We start from the raw sequence: 21,712 nt of genomic DNA, 5'->3' as shown, positions 1-21,712 counted from the left end.
GGGACTTCCTGGGGACTGCATTCGAAATGACTGGAACACAATTCAACGGAACTGAATTAGGAGACAGAAAGAAATGGAGAGAGAGATGCTGAGAGGCAAAAAGAAAGAGAGAAGCGAGAAGAAAATGGAAATCCTCACACACGCTCAGAGGAGGAGAAAGAGAGTGACATCACATCTCCCAGCCTTCTTCCTCCCTCTCTCCAGCACCTTTGCTCCACTTCTCACTGAGGAGGAGGCGTGCACACAGCTTCTCTCTGTGCTCTTCCCTCGGCCATAAAAAGAGGCTGGACTTCAGGACACGGGGAAAGGGAAAGGAAAACATTCATTTGACAGGATGAGCCACACTTATCCAAACCTAAACATGGCGACGATAGGAGATTTCGACCCTCTCAACGCGTCCATTCCTGCCACTAAAGTTGAAATCACAGTGTCCTGCAGGTGAGAGAATGTCTCTTTAACATGCTGTGTTGTGTCAGAGTTACGGGAACTGTGGACTGTGGTTGTGGACTAAACTGTTTACCTTTGGTTGTACTGTGAGGAAGTTTCGGTTAAGTTTCAGTGGAACATTTTTGTAACCGAGAACTGAAAATTGTCACTTCGCTGGCTTGTGTGTTCGCTCGTAGCTCCCAGAGACAGAACAACATGACAGGTACCACCTCTGCTTGCTTTGTTTACAAGAAGAACAATTCCATTTAAAACCTTAAAGTATAGACACACCTACTTAATATTACCCTACATGATACTTTGGCTACTGTAAGAAGTGGAACATTGTAGACTTCACGTCCTGAGTCCGCGACGTAACTTTTAATTAGATGCAGGCTACGTGTCACGGGTTACCGTGGTGTGGGTTTTAATGCTATTGAAACATACTCTACAATCACACTTATCAATATGTCAACCTAACCATGTGTTTTTTTAAATCAAATGACACTTACATATGAGCATATTCTTTATAACACTGTTTACAGCAGGGGTGTCAAACATGCGGTCCGCGGGCCAAAACCGGCCCGCCAGATGTTGCAATCCGGCCCACGGAACGACTTTGCAAAGTGAAAAAAATTACAGATTAGACATTAACTGCAAATTTTCAATAAAAGTAACTACTATTTTAAATTTGTCCTCTGAGGGTCGCATACAATCATAGTGCTGATGGAGCGCACCTGAACAGCACTTTTTCCCGGGACTTTTTTCTCAAAGTGAGAAAATAGATGACTTGCTGTTTGCATAATCCGGTTGAGATTCATTAAGTCTTTTTAGAGCACTATAAGATGATCCACTAACTACTAACACTAGCACAACTACCCTGCATACAACACTGTCCAGCAAGCAAACAGTTCCTTTTGGAGCTGAGGGGTCCAGGATAGCCAACTTTACCTTCTTCATTATTATAATCTCTCTGTTCTTTTGCAGTAAAAATGACACTCTGTGTCAGGTGAATTGATAACTTGTTTGGTGTGTTTGCAGCAGGTTTCAGTGCTTAAAGAGTAAAATGTTCTGCCCCACTATGAGACTCATCATGGAGAACTGTTTTTGTAGAAAGATAGTTGATTACATTTTCAGCACATACTTGTACTATTTTGCACTAAAACAAAGGGAAAAATGTAAAGTTGTCATTATTTATAGGTTATTATGTTATGATTTTACTGGTCCGGCCCACTTCAGATCAACTTGGGCTGTGTGTGGCCCCTGAACTGAAATGAGTTTGACACCCCTGGTTTACAGTGACCCAACAGCGGTAGCATGACCCTGAACGCATCAGGCTAAACGTGTAGTAGAGTAATAAGATAAGATATTCCTTTATTGATCCACGTCTGGGTTGTTGCAGCAACCCAGACATAAGTACAATCAAGAAAAAGTTCCAACTAGTAAAATAAAATAAGTAAAAATAAAAACAGATAAATAAAGATAGAATAAGATAGAATACAGTTTAGATATATAGCCTACAATGTTACAAATGGAATTAAGATATATAAAAATGTTACAAATGGTGTAAATAGTAATAATTACAGGCAGTATTGAAAATGTTTCAGTAGTGACAGGTTGACATGGTGTGATTATGGTTGGTAACGACAGATTAAGCAATATAATACATAATAAATATGGGTATATAATATGAACGTAAATTGTAGTAGACAATAAAAATGTAATATAACCATAGACTGTTTAAATAATGGACATGACGTCACCCATCTGTTCCTGAGCGCTGATTTGAAGCCAATCGGCGGCGGCAGCCATATTTGAAATGCGAAACTCAACCAGGCAGAGTGTGACATAAAGAGGCGGGGTTTGAGCCTCTTAGCCAACAGCTATGTGTTCCTGTCCGGGATTCAAGTCAGTCATGTCCTTGTTTGGGCAAACACTCGTAATCCTAATATCTTCTCAACCTTTGTGTTAGAAAAAAATTCCACCCCCGTACAGTGTGTGCTGATAGAGAAATGAGCTACGTTGAGCCAAGCCGTTTTTTGTATCAGACTGTACATGTTTATTAATGCTGTAAAGAGCGTCTTCTTTGAATGGGTGTGTATGTGGTTTCTGGTGTTTCTGCAGCCAGCCTCTAGTGGATTCTTGATGAATTGCAGTTCAATCAGGAGAGACACAATTTGAATATCAAGGTTATTTATTAAAACTGAATGAATGATGGAATTTGACAGAAATCTTTGGTGTAAGGACTCTGTGGGGATAATGTTGTGAGCGTAGGATGTGTGAATTTGGCAGCAGAAGAAATCCTCCTAGAGTCCAGATTCTGGTGGTGGTGGTTGACGATCCAAGGAAATGAAGGCTTGCAGAGACCAGGTGGAGATGAGGAGTTGGAGGGGTGCGCACCATCAATGCAAGAAGGAACTAGCAGGAGAGAGAGACACATTTAAAAAGACAGCAGAGAGTTGATAGGCTGATGATAAGTGCGCGCCACTGAGCTATTGGATGACGCCGCTGCTGATCAGCCAATGACAGCTCTGGAGCCTGCAACTGGAAGCGGGTGAGCTATTGAAGAGAGTTAAACAACTGCTGTGATTGCTTTTATAGTCTTCCTGTCTGAACTTTCACTAGAGCTACATTAGTATCATTATTTGTAGCACCAGACATACAGAGGATTTGATATTACGTTTCTCAGACCAAGCAACGACAACAACAGATAAACATAGGAAATAGCTAGAAAAAGATAAGCTAAAATTAAAAAGAGTAGGCTAATAAGAATAGTAAAATACAGTTTTGAAACAGTGTAAAAACTTGTTATAGTGGGAGCTCAGGGACTCCAGAAAGGTCTATGGTTAGTAAAATTAAAGGGACAGGGAGAGTTAAGGTACGGTATGGGGGGGTGAGATAGGATCCCAGTGACAGTGTGCCAGTTCCCCCGGCAGTCTAAGCCTATAGCAGCATAACTAAGAGCTGGTCTAAAACCTGAGCCAGCTCTAACTATAAGCTTTATCAAAAAGGAAAGTTTGAAGCCAAGTCTTGCTAGTAAACCTAACACAGACATGTGAAATCCCATTACACATTTGGTAAGCTCTATACATGTGCAATGTATATAACAAAAGACTGCCTGAAATGCAAATGTGCACACTACAGTATGCATGGTCACTCAGACTGAGAAAGTTTGACGTGCCAGATGGAGCTCTGCATACATGAGCCATGCATTCACACCTTTTGCCCCCTCAGAAGAAGCCACAGCTAGCTGGCAGTTCCCTTCGTATTAATTGGTTCCAGTCTGACGGGAACTGTGCTGGGTTTGATAGCATGGAAACTGAAGAAGGAAGTGGTTTCTTGTGGTTTGTTTGACATAGCTTGCAATGTTCTGCAATATTCCCATTTGTTTTTGTAATTGAAAGATCTTGACTATTAAAGTCAAGCAGCAACCTGTGGAAGTATTTTTGAAGTTATTAACCGACAAGTTATGCCTGATTAAGGTCAGGGCTGACCGGACTGACAGGCGGGCATACTGTAGCTGTTAGCAAAGAAGCTAAAGATAACTCTTTGCTTCATACTAGGTTGACCCGGCATCCACCGATGATAGGCTTCAAAACTTAGCTTCAGAAACAAATGGGTTATGTCACAGAGACTGTGTCCATGTATTATACAGTGTATGTTTAAGCTATGGTCTGATGTTTCAAAAAAATTGTCCAAGATTAAAAAAAGTTAATTACAACCCTACAGTCGCTGCTGTACATGTCCTGCTGCTGTGGATGTTCCAGACTCCAGCTGCTATGGATGTGCCGGAGTCCAGCGGCAACAGCTACTACTATTACTATCCGTCTGATCACTATCATCTCTCTCTCTCTCTCTCTCTCAATTCAATTCAATTCAAAATTGCTTTATTGGCATGAACAACGAGATGTTAATGCCAAAGCACATATACTCATACAGTACATTATATATCTCTCTCTCTCTTATTCTCCTCTATCCATCAATCCAACCCCAATTCAGTCAAGGCAGATGTCTGTCTAACATGAGTCTGGTTCTGCTCGAGGTTTCTGCCTGTTAAAGGAAGTTTTTCCTTGCCATGTATCAGGCTCCAGCTGCTACGGACGTGCCGGACTCCAGCGGCAACAGCTACTCCTACTACAATCCATCTTATCTCTATCATCTCTCTCTCTCTCTCTCTCTCTCTCTCTCTCTCTCTCTCTCTCTCTCGATACATTTCCTCTATCCCTCTTTCCAACCCCAACTCGGTCGAGGCAGATGTCTGTCTAACATGAGTCTGGTTCTGCTCGAGGTTTCTGCCTGTTAAAAGAAGTTTGTCCACGCTGATGTAACTAGCTAAATACTGTGAGGTGCAATGCTCATGGTGGATTAAGATGAGATCAGATCGAGTCCTGTCAGTAAAGGCTGATTTATACTTCTGTGTCTCCCCTACGCAGCAGGGGCTGACGCAGACATGAGCACCACATACTTGTGCGTCGGTGTGTCCGTGTCACGCAGCAATTCTCCGCCGAAACGCCTGAGGGCAGTGCGGTCTCTCTGATAGCCGGCCGCCTGCTTCCGGTCCCGCTACGACCTCTGTTTCCTTTTCCACAGAGATTCAGAGCGTGTTATGTTAATCTACAGCTGATACATGTTGCTGTTTATCATACAGACATGATTACATGAAGAATAGAGAGGAGGAGATGAAATACACAGACGATATGCGGCCGATGTCCGGGATCCCGGAAGTGCTGTAAATGCGGGAAAGACAAAGCCGCCGAGTGGACCAATCACAGGGCTTGCTGTCCGCGTCGGCTCTACGGGGAGTTACATTTTGGAGGAGGTGCACGTCAGCTACGTGTGTAGGCCTTGGCGTAGGAACGGGAGCTACGCGGACCCCCGGCGTAGGTTACGCCTTTGATTCAACGCAGAAGTATAAATCAGCCTTAAGAGGGGACTTGATTTGATCCTGTCTTGATGTTGGGTCTCTGTTCATAATTTAACATAGAGTGATCTAGACCTGCTCTGTTTGTAAAAGCATCTTGAGATAATGTTTGTTGTGATTTGGCGTTATACAAATAAAGATTGATTAAGGTCCTCACAGGGGCTTTAATTTCTCTACATTTATGTTATAGGACTTTTTATATCTAGGCAAGGCAAGGCAGCTTTATTTGTATAGCGCATTTCATACACGAGGGCAATTCAATGTGCTTTACATTAAAACATTAAAAGCATTGGAGACATTCAGACAGGCATAAAATAACACATAAAACAGAAAAGAAAAGGAAAATTAGAAATATATTAAAAATTACATTAAAATTTTAATTTAAAGTGGGTTAAAATAATCTAAGATAGGAAGGCAGTGTCAAATAAAAAAGTCTTAGTCTTTGATTTAAAAGAGGTGAGAGTTGGAGCAGACCTACAGCTTTCAGGGAGTGTGTTCCAGATATATGGTGCATAATGACTAAACGCTGCTTCACCATGTTTCCTTCTGACTCTAGGGACTGAAAGCAGACCAGTACCTGATGACCTCAGAGGTCGAGGTGGTTCATAAAGTAGTAGCAGATCATCAATGTATTTTGGGCCTAAACCATTCAGTGCTTTATAAACCATCAGCAGGATTTTAAAGTCTATTCTCTGACAGACAGGAAGCCAGTGTAGAGATCTAAGAACTGGAGTAATGTGGTCTACTTTTTTGGTCCTTGTTAGGACTCGAGCAGCAGCATTCTGTATGAGCTGCATAATAATCTATGCATAAAAGCAAATGTCATAGCTAGGGATGTACATTTTAAGTATTTTCCATGATCGACTTCATGATCAATCAATTATCGATTAATCAATTAAAATATATATATATTATTCTTATGGGAAAAACAAGGCCAAATACGTTTTTTCCACCAAAATTATATTTTCCACAGCAACAAAATGCATAGAACTGATGTTACTCAATACGGGTACAACATGTTTAACATTGATTATCAACGATCAGGCTCATGAAAATATTCTCTGCGGACATAATCTTATAAAGTGAAGGCTCAGACTAATAACAGAAAAGTACTTCAGACTCACAGTGTCCAGTTTTCTGTCTACTCGTTCTTATTGAGAAAAATAAACATGTGTATTCAGTCAGGTGTCAGCCGGGAGAGTAACTGGGTCATAATCAGTCCAGCTGCAGAAAAGCTCAGACGGATCTGATGTTGCTGCTCTGCAAACATTGCGTACTAGTGATTCCCACCAGTCTGTTAGCTTATCTAAAGTTGGGAAATATCCTGCTTAAAGTTGTCAACCTTTGTGTCCTTGTTGTTGTTGGCAGCAGTTTTGTATTGATCCTCTTTAAAAAGCGCGCATGGAGACCTGACGTGCAGCTGCAGCCGCCAGCTGAGCGTCTCTGCTGTGTGCAACACCTTTAACAGCTGATTCACATCCAAACATGCTTTAAACTTAAAACACCTCCCTGATAGATTAATGTAATATGAGACCACATGATGTTTGTTCCACGTGATGGAAAATTGAAAACAAAAATTTGTGTTTTGAGTAATTTCTTAACAATCAATTATTCGATAATCGATTAATTGTGTGCATCCTTAGTCATAGCATAAGATTTCATCAGAAATGAACGTTCAGACTCTTATAATCTGATTTAGACAGATCCCAAATTCCTTACTTCACCATGTGACCCTTCAGTATGGGCCCACTGGTGTCAAGGTGTATTTACTCCATCCTTTTCACAGGGGAGAGTGAGGTAGGGATGATGTAGACACACATGACAGATTTCAACAGTGTGCACTTTTGAGTATTGCACTGGTGTAACTGTAAAATATGCATCAAACTTTATTTGGTTTCTGTGGCTCCATGTTCTTGGAAGAGTGGACAGACGGTCTCTATCTCTCTCTCTCTATGGTACTGTATCTCCTTAGTTTTTTTCCCCCCCATCTCCTTAGAAACCAAAAGATCATGTCATCTTCCAGCACAGTATATGAACATGTAAGGTAGTGCTTGTTAATGTCTGAGTCACCCGGCTTCTCAGCACCCAAAGGGGGAGGACTAATAGTTGTCCTCCCACCTCAAACCAGAGCAGAATGCCATGGTTACAGCCAGGTGAATGCACATGTTTGTGCATGCTAACGTGCACATGTGATCTTAAAGATCTTAGAAATCCCTTTCTATGCGATTCTTTATGTTCTTGTTTTGGCACAAATGGCAGTGCAAAACATTGCCATGGTTACTACTTTTTAAAAGTTTCCCTCTGTGTGTGTGTAGGGGGGCTTAACAGTGAGACATTTCACAGAAGAGACTATATCTCAAGAGAGAACAATGTGAATGATTGGATGACAATCTCAATAACACTTTGGGTTATAATAATTAATGTGGATACAATGATAGCTACAGTTCTGCAGTTTTATTCACAATGTATCCATCACTGACGGTTCTCATCTGAAACATGTTAAAACATCGTGGTTTGGAAATGTTGTCACCCGTTTTGTGAAAACCTGACCCAGACAGTTAGCCAGGGAGTGACATAATCAGTCCTCTTTTAATTTGAAATTCATTCTAATTGAGCCGTTTTAAGTCACCTAATGGCTTATTTGTGTTCCAGTATGGGAAAGAAGAAGAAGGAAGGATAGCAGGAAAAAACAAAAACAAAAGAGGCTTTCAGCAGCTCTTATTTGGCAGCCCTCCTCATGTAATTGTGTCAGCACAGACACAACCCTTGCAGAAATATTGATGGATCTTATTAGCCTGCATCTCCAACTAATTCAGATAATGCCTTAATGCTGTGGGGCTATGAGGTAAGAGCTTGGCTCAGCCTTAGTTTAGAGCTAGAGACGGTTTGCTGATCAGTGAGAGAGCCTGAGGTAGATTAGCAAGGATCAGAATCCTGTTAACTCTACAGAGTTTGTTCACACATGCTGTATCGGTGCACATACATATATCATGACCAAACATCAAACAAACACAGAAACAGAAGAATCAATTACTGGTTGATGCATCAATCAATCAATCAATCAATCAATCAATCAATCAATCAATCAATCAATCAATCAATCAATCAATCAATCTTTATTTGTATAGCGCCAAATTACAACAACAATATCTCAAGATGCTTTTACAAACAGAGCAGGTCTAGACCACTCTATGTTATTAACCCTTAAAGACCTATACCATTTTGGGGGGCGCCAGACTCTCTTGTATTTATCTTGTTTTTCTAACCTATTGAAGCACTCAGCATCAAGTGCCATACATCGTTTTATTCAGGAGAACCTTATCTTTCACTGTGCTGCATTTAAAGTACCAGTTTTACTTTAGTTTTGTCTGATAATGGATGAAAACACTGAAGTTTTTTAAAAATCGTCTGGAAATTTAGGTCATTTTTTACTGTGAACTCAGACAAAACATCAGGGAGTTTTGTTTTGTTTTGTTAGAAAGTTGTACTTAGGTGTTTTAGACTTCCAAATGAATTTTTTGTCACTATCAAACCTTTACTGAGCAAGTTACAGCCATTTGTTATAGTATTTTCAAAGGCGTTTTTTAGTGGAAAAAGCAGGTGTATTCTTATGTTTGATTTACTGACCCTGTGGATGTGTGTAAAAAAGGTCTGAGAGTAAATAGAGATGTTGTTATATCATAAATTAGGACACAGAGGTAAAAGTGACTTTTCAGATAAATACATTTTGATCATGAACACATGCAAACATGGTCACAAATACAGGAAACTGTGTTCATAAATGAATTGAAATACACTTAGTGCAAATAATCAAATTGCAAATTATTTTCACTAACTCTGAACAAAATGAGAGATGTGATTTTTTTGGTAAAAATGAGCAAAAAGTTCAGACGATCTTCACCAACTATACACATAAATTACAGAAACATATATACTATATATATATGTCCTGGACAGGATCGATGCAGCTGCTGCACTCCTCTCTGCCCCAGCTGTGTCTGCGTCAGAATCAGATGACTCCTCGGCAAAATCACCAAGCTGATCATTTGATAAAATTAGACACAGTGCCTCTTCTGTTGTGTACCTTCGTGTTGTCATTTTTATTTTGTGTTGAGTTCAAATAACGTGCAAATCTGTTTGACTTTGCTGGCCGGTTTTGTATACGGATTCTCCGTCTTGTTTTCCGTTCTTTACATTCAAATTTCCCCCCAAAAACACGTTTATTGGTGGAGTAGATGGTTGTCATGGTGAAACACATCCTGGACATTTACATTTTGAACCAATCGATACACAGGGGTGGGACTAAGCATCTACACCAGGGGTGTCAAACATGCGGCCCGCGGGCCAAAACCGGCCCGCCAGATGTTGCAATCCGGCCCACAGAACGACTTTGCAAAGTGAAAAAATTACAGATTAGACATTAACTGCAAATTTTCAATAAAAGTAACTACTATTTTAAATTTGTCCTCTGAGGGTCGCATACAATCATAGTGCTGATGGAGCGCACCTGAACAGCACTTTTTCCCGGGACTTTTTTCTCAAAGTGAGAAAATAGATGACTTGCTGTTTGCATAATCCGGTTGAGATTCATTAAGTCTTTTTAGAGCACTATAAGATGATCCACTAACTACTAACACTAGCACAACACCCCTGCATACAACACTGTCCAGCAAGCAAACAGTTCCTTTCGGAGCTGAGGGGTCCAGGATAGCCAACTTTACCTTCTTCATTATTAGAATCTCTCTGTTCTTTTGCAGTAAAAATGACACTCTGTGTCAGGTGAATTGAGAACTTGTTTGGTGTGTTTGCAGCAGGTTTCAGTGCTTAAAGAGTAAAATGTTCTGCCCCACTATGAGACTCATCATGGAGAACTGTTTTTGTAGAAAGATAGTTGATTACATTTTCAGCACATACTTGTACTATTTTGCACTAAAACAAAGGGAAAAATGTAAAGTTGTCGTTATTTATAGGTTATTATGTTATGATTTTACTGGTCCGGCCCACTTCAGATCAACTTGGGCTGTGTGTGGCCCCTGAACTGAAATGAGTTTGACACCCCTGATCTACACCCATTGCCAATTGGCTCAGAGGAAAAAACTACGTGGGTTTCCCTGACGAATCATTGCTGCTAAATTTGATGGCGTCATCACGGTCACCACGCAGCCGCTGGATATGGTATCGATGGAAAGCTGAGAATGTCCGCTGTAACTGAGTAAGCTTGTTGATAGGATCAGCGGTTCAAAAGTTATTAAACATTTAAGAATAAGAGCTATTTGTGTGTCTCTGTCTTTGAGGGTTAACCAAGACCCAACATCAAGACAGGATGAGATCAAGTCCCTTCTTACTGACAGGACTCGATCTTATTTCATCTTAATCTAATCCAATTTATCTTAATCTAGCTAGTTTCAGCAGCAAGAAAAAACTTCCTTTAACAGGCAGAAACCTCCAGCAGAACCAGACTCATGTTAGACAGCCATCTGCCTCGACCAAGTTGGGGTTGGAAAGAGGGATTGAGGAGATTAAGAGAGAGATGATAGCGATGAGAGGGATAGTAACAGTAGTAATAGTAGTAGTAGTAGCTGTTGCCGCTGGAGTCTGGAACGTCCACAGCAGCAGGCCGTCTACGGCAGAAATCCAGAGGAACCTACAAGACAAGGGAGCTCAGGGACTCCAGAAATGTCTATGGTTAGTAACTTTAATGGGACAGGGAGTCTTAAAGTAAGTAGTGAGATAGGATCCCAGTGTGCCAGTTTAGCAGTGTAAGCCTATAGCAGCATAACTCAGAGCTGGTCCAAGCCTGATCTAGCTCTAACTATAAGCTTTATCAAAAAGGAAAGTTTGAAGCCTACTCTTAAAAGTAGAGAGGGTGTCTGCCTCCCGGACCCTGACTGGTAGATGATCCCAACGGAGAGGGTCCTGATAACTGAAGGCTCTACCTCCCATACTACTTTTAGAGACTTTAGGTACGACAGTCTGAGCCAGCTCTAACTATAAGCTTTATTATGAGTTTTTTTTTACTTTTACCACCTACTCGCTGTAGCCACAGCACTCTGTAGTGAATGGCTAGAAGTCCAAATATTCCATTCTGAAGATTGATTGGGCTGGCACACATGCTGCTGCCAGTTTGTTTTTCTAGATTCAAATACACAAAGCAATGCTTTGCAAATATAACACTAACTTCAAAAGCTTGGAGTTGAACATCAGTGTTCATGAAGTGCTATCCTGTGTATACAGCAGTTGTGAGTAGAGCTGCCAGAAACATCTGCTCGGCTTCTTCAAAGGCAGTCTGTTTTGAGGCTAGGATTTCTCCAGTGTTCATATTTTACAGGGTTTGTGTTGGCAACCAATTTATCAGCAGAGGTGACTTTCTGCCAAATAAATCAAGCCAACCCAAATCCAGTAAAACACTTGAGAAAACAAAGACTTGGCACAGCCTGTTCCTCTGATAAGACTGTCCACATACTAGATGAGTTTAGGCCTCATTGAAGGCCAAATTTGCCACCCTCAATGATTGCGGTGTCCTGACCTGATTCTGGGCTTGTTGTAACCAATTATTGGTCCAAATAACGCTCAAATGTGTGGTGACAATACGACTATCAGAGCCTGCCCGACCATGGATGGTAAATCCAGGTCACGCTGCCTCTGATGGAACCTGCAATAACTAATAAGAGGAGAGGAGCACACTGGGAAGCATCACTAATTGAATGTCGCATACTTTCATAGCTAACAAACAAATGTTCCACAGGCCAAGTGGAACATTGAAAAACAAGAGCAGCTTGTGGAATTATTCACCCATGTTCTTTTCCTCCTTTTTTGCTTTTCGCTGCAATCAGAACTGATGCCAAGGCAGCCAACTGACAACGTCTATCATCCTCCATGTTTCTTCATTTTCTGAAGTCATGGTTGATCATGTGGGTTTCTCTGAGATTGTGCGTCTGTGGAATCAATTGCCTCTGTGAAATCGTCATCACAAATGTTAAGTGTGTGGACTAGTGGTCTTACGGAATCGTCTAGAGTGGGATCAGTGGATTCTAATGTTCAGGATTTATTGGTTAAGATCTGAAAGTTGCCTAGTGTGTGTTTAGCCGAAGTCAAAGTTAAGATCTTGAGGTCTGATCACTTTGGTTACTTTAAAGGTGACATATCATGCAAAATGGACTTTTGAATGGTTCTCTACCTGTAATATGTTTCCCTGGCATGTCTACAAACCCCCCAAGAATGAAAACAATCCATTCTGCCTCTGTTCTGATTTCTCCACCTTTCTGTAAATGTGTGTGAAACGAGCCGTTTCAGACTTCAGTGTTTTTGTTACGTAACAACAATATCCGGTCTGTCACGGAGTCAGAGCTCGGAGCTTGTTCAGCCCATAGACTGTATAAAATAATACTGAATCCCTCCTCCGTTTTTCATTACCTGCACAAATGTGTGCTAACAAGGAGCTTAGGAGGGAGGCATGCTAGTTGTAGGCTGTCTTAATAAACACAAAGGTCGGTTTTACTCTCCACGTCTGCAGATTTGAAGATCTAGTGGATGATTTTTATTTATCATGGATAAGTGCTAGCGCTAGTTAGCATAGCCACATAGCTACATGTTCGTAGCTGTGTACCAAGACACACGTCGACATACTGACAAATAAAACAACAAGAAACACTAAATCTGTGACCAATCCTTCAGAAAGGTCCTGCTACAGGCGCCTCTTCGTCAGGATCAGATTCTGGATCAGATTCAGAGGGTTGAAGTAACGTGATCTCTGAGCAGCCGTGTATATTCAGCCAACATGTAAACATTAGATCAACGTGCTGGAGAGCCGAGGCACATCCACTTCCTGAGGGGGCGTGGTCAGAGAGAAAACAGAGTGTTCTGAGGAGGACTGAAGAAGAGGGCTTTTCAGGCATGCCAAAATCTGATTTCAAAGTGTTTTCTTGAGCATAAACTTTAAAGAAATGTCTTGGGGACCTCTTAGACCAATATATATTGATGAAAAAAGCGTGATATGTCACCTTTAACTCTCCCTGTCCCATTTAAGTTACTAACCATAGTTCTTTCTGGTCACTGACATACAAAGCCCTTAATGATCAGAAACCTTCATATCGTAAAGAGCTCATAGTGCCAACATGCAGGCCTGCTGGTCGTACCTAAAGTCTCTAAAAGTAGTATGGGAGGTAGAACCTTCAGTTATCAGGCCCCTCTCCTTTGTGGTCTTATGGAATCATCTACCAGTCAGGGTCCGGGAGGCAGACCCCCTCTCTACTTTTAAGAGTAGGCTTCAAACTTTCCTTTTTGATAAAGCTTATAGTTAGAGCTGGATCAGGCTTGGACCAGCTCTTAGTTATGCTGCTATAGGCTTAGACTGCCTGTGGAACTGGCACACTGACACACTGGGATCCTATCTCACCCCCCATCACTTAATAACTCTCCCTGTCCCATTAAAGTGAATAACTATAGACCCTCTGGAGTCTCCGCACAGTCACGATGGTGTCTCAGTGTGATTGGCTGCAGGGACAGTCTTCGTGTTATAAATAGCGTCTTGAGATAACAATTGTTGTGATTTGGCGCTATACAAACTAAGATTGGTTGATTGATTAATTAGGTTCTTCATAGGTTCAGGATCAATATTTATAGTTATTTAACTTTCAATTGTAATATTTTGCCAGAAAAGTTATTTTCCTAGCAACATGACAAAAAAGTTGGAAACAACTCTTACACACAATTAAGCTTGCCGCCCCAAAAGTTTCCCAGAGAGAGAAGAAAAAGAAACCGGCTTTTCCAATTGATTGAAACCCTTTCTTTCTCCTCCAATGTCTTTCAGACTGCTTGAGGCATCTTACTCTGCCTTTCTCAGCCCCCCTTCTCCAACACACTTCCTCTCTCTGCTTCTCTCATGCATCCCGGCTCTGTCAGAAAGAATTGTAACTGTTGACAGTAATAACACGCAAATTCTCCCATCCCCTCTTCTTCTACTTCCTCCACATTTCTTCGTCTTTTCCATCGAAAGGTGATGGATAGTTTTCAGCGTTGCCATGACACATTAGATGCCGTGTTACTGAAAAGTTATGCTTGCTTTTTTTTCTTTTTGTAACAGACTAGAGGTTTTCAGCACAACTTCCCCTTTTGTAAAGTCACATAGATCAGAAATATGAGGCAAATATAGTTGTTTTTTTTACAAGTTTCCATTAGTATATATCCTGTTTCTTGTTTTAATTAGCTGGGTTGCTGACATGAAATGAGGCCAAATTTAAAACGGGGTCATATTTGTGCAGGCCTGAAGGCTGGGACATGCCACTGCTGTGATCCTAATGGATTCACTCAAAAAAATGTGTCATCCCAACAGATCCAAGCCAGAATTGGTCCTGTGACCTCAAGTATTCCTTATGCCTAACATGATTTAAAATACCCATCACACAGTGAGTCATTTAAGCCTCTCTCTCTCGGGACAGCTTCATGCTTTTCTCATTGATGGTACTGAATCATAGTACAAGAGATAAGCGACTTAAAGTCAGTGTCTATTTTGGTCAATCCTGAATCTCCACACTGATTTTAAATCACGTATTGATGACTTCTCTTTCAATATATTTATTCTTAAATAAAGATTTCACAATACACAAAAACCCCACAAAGAAAATAAACCCATAATGCTCACAGAAAACATTATCAAAACAAAGCAAAACAAGACAAAAAAATAAAATAAAAGACAAATTTTTCTTTCACAGTGTTAGTACATGCAGCAAACACAACCTGAAACATGTACTGTATACATTTAACATTTTAATGTGATACATTTGATACCCCTATACTTATTACTCTTACCCATTCTTCTTTCAGATAAGTTGCTATTGGTGACCAGTCTGTTATAAAAACTTCAAGAGTGCCTCTGAGAACATGAGATAATCTCTCTAATGGTAAAATAGACATGAGTTTTTCATACCACATTTTAATGTCAGGAGGCTCTTCATCCAGCCACTTCTGGAGAATAGTGAGCCGTGCCGCATAAAGAGCAATTCTAAGAATGTATCTGTGTTTTCGTTGATAGGTTGAATCTAATCCCAATACAAAACTAAATGGGTTTAAAGGAACATCAATTTTAAATATCTTCTTAATTTCCATTTGGACAGATTGCCAAAAACGTTGAACTTTAGGACAGGACCACATCAGATGACTATAAGTACCACAGTTAGTTTTACATTTACAACAAAATGATGAGCACATGGAATCATATTTACTTCGAATAGCTGGGGTAACATGCGGTCTATGAATAATTTTGTATTGCGTTTCATAGGATTTGTTAGAACATGTAATTTTCTTTGCATTTAACAGAATATTTTTCCACATTACATCATCTAAGTGGGACCCGAAATCTTCGCTCCAACTTGTTTTACTCTTTATATTAGGAATTTTAACAAACATTTGAGTATATAAATAACTTAGAATGTTCTTCTTTAAAGATGAGGCCTTAAGTACCGTCATTTCAAGTTGATTCACATTCAAACCGTGTTTATATATTGGATGTATTGATGACTTGAGCGCTGTGTCAAGAAATAGCTCGTGAGAACAGAGCAGATCTAAAATTGCACATGCTGGTTCACTGTGGAGTGAAAATGATGCATTGAGCCCACTGTTAGACTCAGTTGCCAGCAGGTGGACAGGGTAATCATACACTCATATTGTTGACCAAGAAGGCAGCTTGTAATCTTCTTGTAAGCTAAAACCTGGCTATTGTCTGATTTTGAACAGATTTATTTTAGAGCATGATTGTCAGGTAGGAACACACCGACAGTTTATATTTTGTGTGTTGGGCAGCTATCTTATGGAATCATGTTGTTTATGCGTTTAGAGAATTGTGATTATTCCTGTTCTCCTCTATCCCTCTTCTTGATTGATTGATAATACCAGAAGTGCTTAGCAGTAAGTGAAATAACATGAATAATACAGAATATACAAATATGACTGATGAATAAATATGATATAATATGTATCTACATGAATGACTAGACTATATATGTACAGTAGTGTAATAGGGATTAAAAGAGATTTACATTTTACATTTTGTGCGGAATGAATGAATGAATGAATGAATGAATGTACAGGATGGAAAGTGAAGTTAATGGTGCAGTGGTGGTTCAGTCCTGTGGTAGTTCATAAGCATGTTTATGTGAGTGAAGGGGGGGTGGGGCGTCGGGGGACAGTGTTCAACAAAGAGACAGCTGTGGGGAAGAAGCTGTTCCTGAACCTGGAGGTTGTGGTCCTGAGGCTCCTGTAGCGCCTCCCAGAGGGCAGGAGGGTAAACAGGCCGTGAGCTGGGTGACATGAGTCTTTTGTGATGTTCCCAGCTCTCCTGAGACAGCGCTTAATGTTGTGTGGCAACAAGTGTTTAAGGCACATTAGCGCCCCCTCCCTTTCCAGTGGTTGGGATGTGTAGTTACAGGTTAAAATATATTGCATTTTTATCACACATACAGTACAGGCCAAAAGTTTGGACACGCCTTCTCATTCAATGCGTTTTCTATGTCTATTTCCATTGTAGATTCTCACTGAAGGCATCAAAACTATGAATGAACACATGTGGAGTTATGTACTTCACAAAAAAAGGTGAAATAACTGAAAACATGTTTTATATTCTAGTTTCTTCAAAATAGCCACCCTTTGCTCTGATTACTGCTTTGCACACTTTTGGCATGCTCTCGATGAGCTTCAAGAGGTAGTCACCTGAAATGGTTTTCCAACAGTCTTGAAGGAGTTCCCAGAGGTGTTTAGCACTTGTTGGCCCCTTTGCCTTCACTCTGCGGTCCAGCTCACCCCAAACCATCTCGATTGGGTTCAGGTCCGGTGACTGTGGAGGCCAGGTCATCTGCCGCAGCACTCCATCACTCTCCTTCTTGGTCAAATAGCCCTTACACAGCCTGGAGGTGTGTTTGGGGTCATTGTCCTGTTGAAAAATAAATGACCTTCCAACTAAACGCAAACCGGATGGGATGGCATGTCGCTGCAGGATGCTGTGGTAGCCATGCTGGTTCAGTGTGCCTTCAATTTTGAATAAATCCCCAACAGTGTCACCAGCAAAACCCCCCCACACCATCACACCTCCTCCTCCATGCTTCACAGCGGGAACCAGGCATGTGGAATCCATCCGTTCACCTTTTCTGCGTCTCACAAAGACACGGCGGCTGGAACCACAGATCTCAAATTTGGACTCATCAGACCAAAGCACAGATTTCCACTGGTCTAATGTCCATTCCTTGTGTTTCTTGGCCCAAACAAATCTCTTCTGCTTGTTGCCTCTCCTTAGCAGTGGTTTCCTAGCAGCAGCTATTTGACCATGAAGGCCTGATTCGCGCAGTCTCCTCTTAACAGTTGTTCTAGAGATGGGTCTGCTGCTAGAACTCTGTGTGGCATTCATCTGGTCTCTGATCTGAGCTGCTGTTAACTTGTGATTTCTGAGGCTGGTGACTCGGATGAACTTATCCTCAGAAGCAGAGGTGACTCTTGGTCTTCCTTTCCTGGGTCGGTCCTCATGTGTGCCAGTTTCGTTGTAGCGCTTGATGGTTTTTGCGACTCCACTTGGGGACACATTTAAAGTTTTTGCAATTTTCCTGACTGACTGACCTTCATTTCTTAAAGTAATGATGGCCACTCGTTTTTCTTTAGTTAGCTGATTGGTTCTTGCCATAATATGAATTTTAACAGTTGTACAATAGGGCTGTCGGCTGTGTATTAACCTGACTTCTGCACAACACAACTGATGGTCCCAACCCCATTGATAAAGCAAGACATTCCACTAATCAACCCTGATAAGGCACACCTGTGAAGTGGAAACCATTTCAGGTGACTACCTCTTGAAGCTCATCGAGAGAATCAAGAGTGTGCAAAGCAGTAATCAGAGCAAAGGGTGGCTGAAGAAACTAGAATATAAAACATGTTTTCAGTTATTTCACTTTTTTTTGTTAAGTACATAACTCCACGTGTTCATTTATAGTTTTGATGCCTTCAGTGAGAATCTACAATCAGTCCCTCCAGGAAGTTGCGATTTCGCGATCGCAACTATCAACGCAAATTCAACCAATCAGCGCGATTTTTTCGCGGCCTTGCAATTTTTTACAATCACCGCAACTTTCCCGCAAATTTGACCAATTACCTCAATCTCAACCCCTGTACGTCATCGGTTTTGTCATCAATTTGACTTCCTTGGAACATAAACATAAGTCCTCACTTGATCGGCACTTTTCAACAACAAAACACGCACAGAGAACGGGTGAAAAGAGAGGGGACAGCAGGCAGGACAAGTGACCATGACAACGTTGTTATTTATAGATTGAGGGGCTCAGTGTTAGCTTGGTCTCTACCTGCAGCAGGTGTGCTTTATGAACCAGCTCTCCTCACCTCCATGCATCTGTCTCATCTTCATTGAGGATTTTTACCCCCGGTGTGCGTTAGTGACAAAGACACAACCGGGGGGCGTCTGTTTACTATTTGATGTTTGACGTTGTTGCCGTGGTTACTGTAAAAAGCTCTGCATCTACAGCTTGATTTAATCCAGTTTGGTGAAACATCAGACACATTCAGTAAGTTTTGATCAACTCCTTGTCATCAAAGATGCAGATTCATTTCAGAGTGCCTTGGACTGACTGTGCATCAGTCACTGCGAGGTGCATTCAGGGACCGTCGTAAATGTGCATTTTTCTGTGAATCAAGAGAATCAAAATACAGTCAGTGGCCACATCAAGAATGTTTTCTAAAAACAACTGTAATTTAGCATATTTACTTGCCCCTGAGATGTTATTGGGGGACAAAAGCAAAAAAAAATAATCGCAACTTTCACCGCAATTTTTTCAAAAAGCTGTCGCAAATTCAGGCTTTTTGGGACGCAACAATCACAAAAAAATCCTGCGAAATCCTGGAGGGACTGTTAAATGTAAATAGTCATGAAAATAAAGAAAACACATTGAATGAGAAGGTGTGTCCAAACTTTTGGCCTGTACTGTATGTCATAATGAGAAAAATGATATCATGATAATTATCAGCACCCAGGGCGACCCCCAGGTCACCCAGTAGGAGGAAAGGGGGGCGAGGGGGGAGAGATCCCGCAGCCCCCCCAAGGGACACCCCCACAACACCGCCCCCACAGCCCCCCAAGACAGAGCCAAAGGAGCCACCAGGGCCGAGGGGGCCCGGCACCAGGAGCAGACAGCCAGGCAGACGGGCAGGACCAGGACCAGAGCCCACCAACCGGCGCGCCAGAGCGGGGGGAGGGCGGAGGCGGCAGGGCCAATCCCCCCTGCCCCCCCCAGACGGCCTGACCACTCCCCCCAGCCACGCCCCCCACCCACGCCCTGCGACTGATGGACCAGGCCGCGGGGGCATGGAGGGACACCCCAATGGCTGCCGTAGTAACACCCCCCCAGCTGCGCACCACCCCACCCCCCCAAGAGGACCGAGAGGGAACCCCGGGAAACCCGGCCCCGAGGGCAGCCGCGGACCAGGCCCCCACAGGGGAGGGGGCAGCAGGTGGACGGAGGGTGACAGGGACACCAGCCACCCACCCAGCCCCGATGGACCCCCAACGAGTAGGGCCGAGCCAAACATTAAGGCCCCGCCAAACCTGATCTGTGTGTGTGTGATATGATTTGAATTTTGTTTTGTTTGTTTTTTTGTTGCATGTATGTTTGCTAGTGAAGTGGATTAAAATAGGGGGGGCAGGAAGGGAGGCGGGAGAGAGGGGGGAGAGCCGTAGTGCACTACTGCATCACAATCCGCCGCCCCCCCCCCCCCCCCCCCCCCCCCCGTATAAAACCCGCCCCCCCGACCCTATATCTTTACCTATATCAGTATCTAGTGAGGTCATGGTAATCTCAATTTTGATCTCAAAGCCATCTGGACTTGGTTGATGTTCGACTTGCAACAGCAATTTCTCTTGTAAAGCAGCTCCAGAAAATCCATTTATTTGGTTTTGGATCAAGATTTTGATTTCCAAGATTGTTAATATTGAGTTTTTAAGTCGGGTGTGTCTCTAAATAATCATTCTCCAACTGCCCGAGGCGCTGCTAGCCACAGTATGTGTTGTCAAAGTACTTTTCCAAGAGATAAAGTCAGGCTAACAGGAGGTTTGTAAGAGTCACATGCTCTTGATTTTATCCAGTACCCCTGTGGACTTCCCCTCATTGACTGTGTGGATTCACAGTTCAAAACCTGCCACATCTATTTCTCTTTTAAAAAATCCTTCTGAACATCCTTTAATTTTACTTTCAGTGTTAGGCGTGAAACACTTAGCCTGCAACCCAGCGCTTCAACAACAGCAGCCATGCCTGACCTGCTATTTTCAGGTTGCTCACTCCCACTCCCCGTCTATGGGAAGTGATTGAGTTGACCTTCTTGGCCCCATAGAGCTCACATAATAGCTCTCTTATTGAAGATGCCACTGACAACCATCACTTTGAAGGGAAGAAGGGGTTGCCTGCTGAGTGCCAGTTCAATGACAGAAAGAAGCACAAAAGGATGAGCGAGAAATGACAACTTTTCCTGTCTGTTTACATGTGGTTCTGAACAGCAGGGAGCGCAAATGATTTTGGATGAGAACAGAGTGAGACAAACACAGTGAGGCAATCAGTGAGACAAAGCCATATTGAAGAAACCCTCTCTGAGCTGCCATGAATTGATGCCATTGTCTTTTCCCCCTTACACTTCCCCTGTTTCTGTGTGAGGCAGTGTGTCTATCTGACTGTGTTTGTGTGCATCTGTGTGAGTTTTTGTGTCTTTGAGGCCAAAGTCCTCTTCTGTAATCAGGTTTGGGCTTTGTCTAGTCAGGTCAGTAAAGATTTATGCACTTGCAGGGAATTACTATCGACCCCCTTCCATCTGTTATTCTCCAACTGTGGATGGTTTTCTACATAGGTCACCTGACTGTATGCACAGTGTCACATGTGTATTTCTTTGCACTCTACAGATTGAGAAACTACACTCTAGGGGTGAGCTAAGGATTTGCTTAGTCGAATCTGATCCATCAGATTTTGCCAATAGTCGATGAATAGTGGAATGTTTGTTGTTTTTCCTTATTGACCCAAAGTCTGCATGATGGTGACCTCATGACAATATTACCCATAACCCTTTACAATTAAGAGACTCGTAGCTTAAAGTAAAAGGGACAACAGAATATTATAAGTATAAAACTTAGATTTTTTAATCTATATTGCAAAAACAACGAGGTGATGAAGGAGAGAAAACTCAAATAAGACCACCATCCGTTAAACATGGAACAACGCTCCACTATAGAATAAGGAATCAGGAGATATTTAAACAGTGTTCACACAGAGGAGAGCAGCACTGTGGAGGGTAGTCTGTCCAACTTAAGACTAAACATTTGTATAATGTTCAAAAATC

The 21,712-nt window shown here is 42.0% G+C and overlaps 1 protein-coding gene across 1 annotated transcript in view; it reads left to right on the top strand.

Annotated features, from left to right (window-relative positions):
- Window positions 1–216: 216 nt before the first annotated feature.
- Window positions 217–21,712, top strand: part of LOC117804668 (copine-8) — a 150,617-nt gene continuing 129,121 nt past the window's right edge. Inside the window, exon 1 of the mRNA XM_034672966.1 lies at window positions 217–438. Within this exon, the coding sequence (XP_034528857.1) occupies window positions 335–438 (104 nt within the window). The 5' untranslated portion in view covers window positions 217–334. The remainder of the gene's footprint in view (window positions 439–21,712) is intronic.

This window comes from Notolabrus celidotus, chromosome 21 (genome assembly GCF_009762535.1).
Source record: "Notolabrus celidotus isolate fNotCel1 chromosome 21, fNotCel1.pri, whole genome shotgun sequence".
Classification (NCBI taxonomy): Eukaryota; Metazoa; Chordata; class Actinopteri; order Labriformes; family Labridae; genus Notolabrus; species Notolabrus celidotus.
Note: the sequence above shows the minus strand (reverse complement) of the source record. Positions and strands in the feature narration are given on the sequence as shown.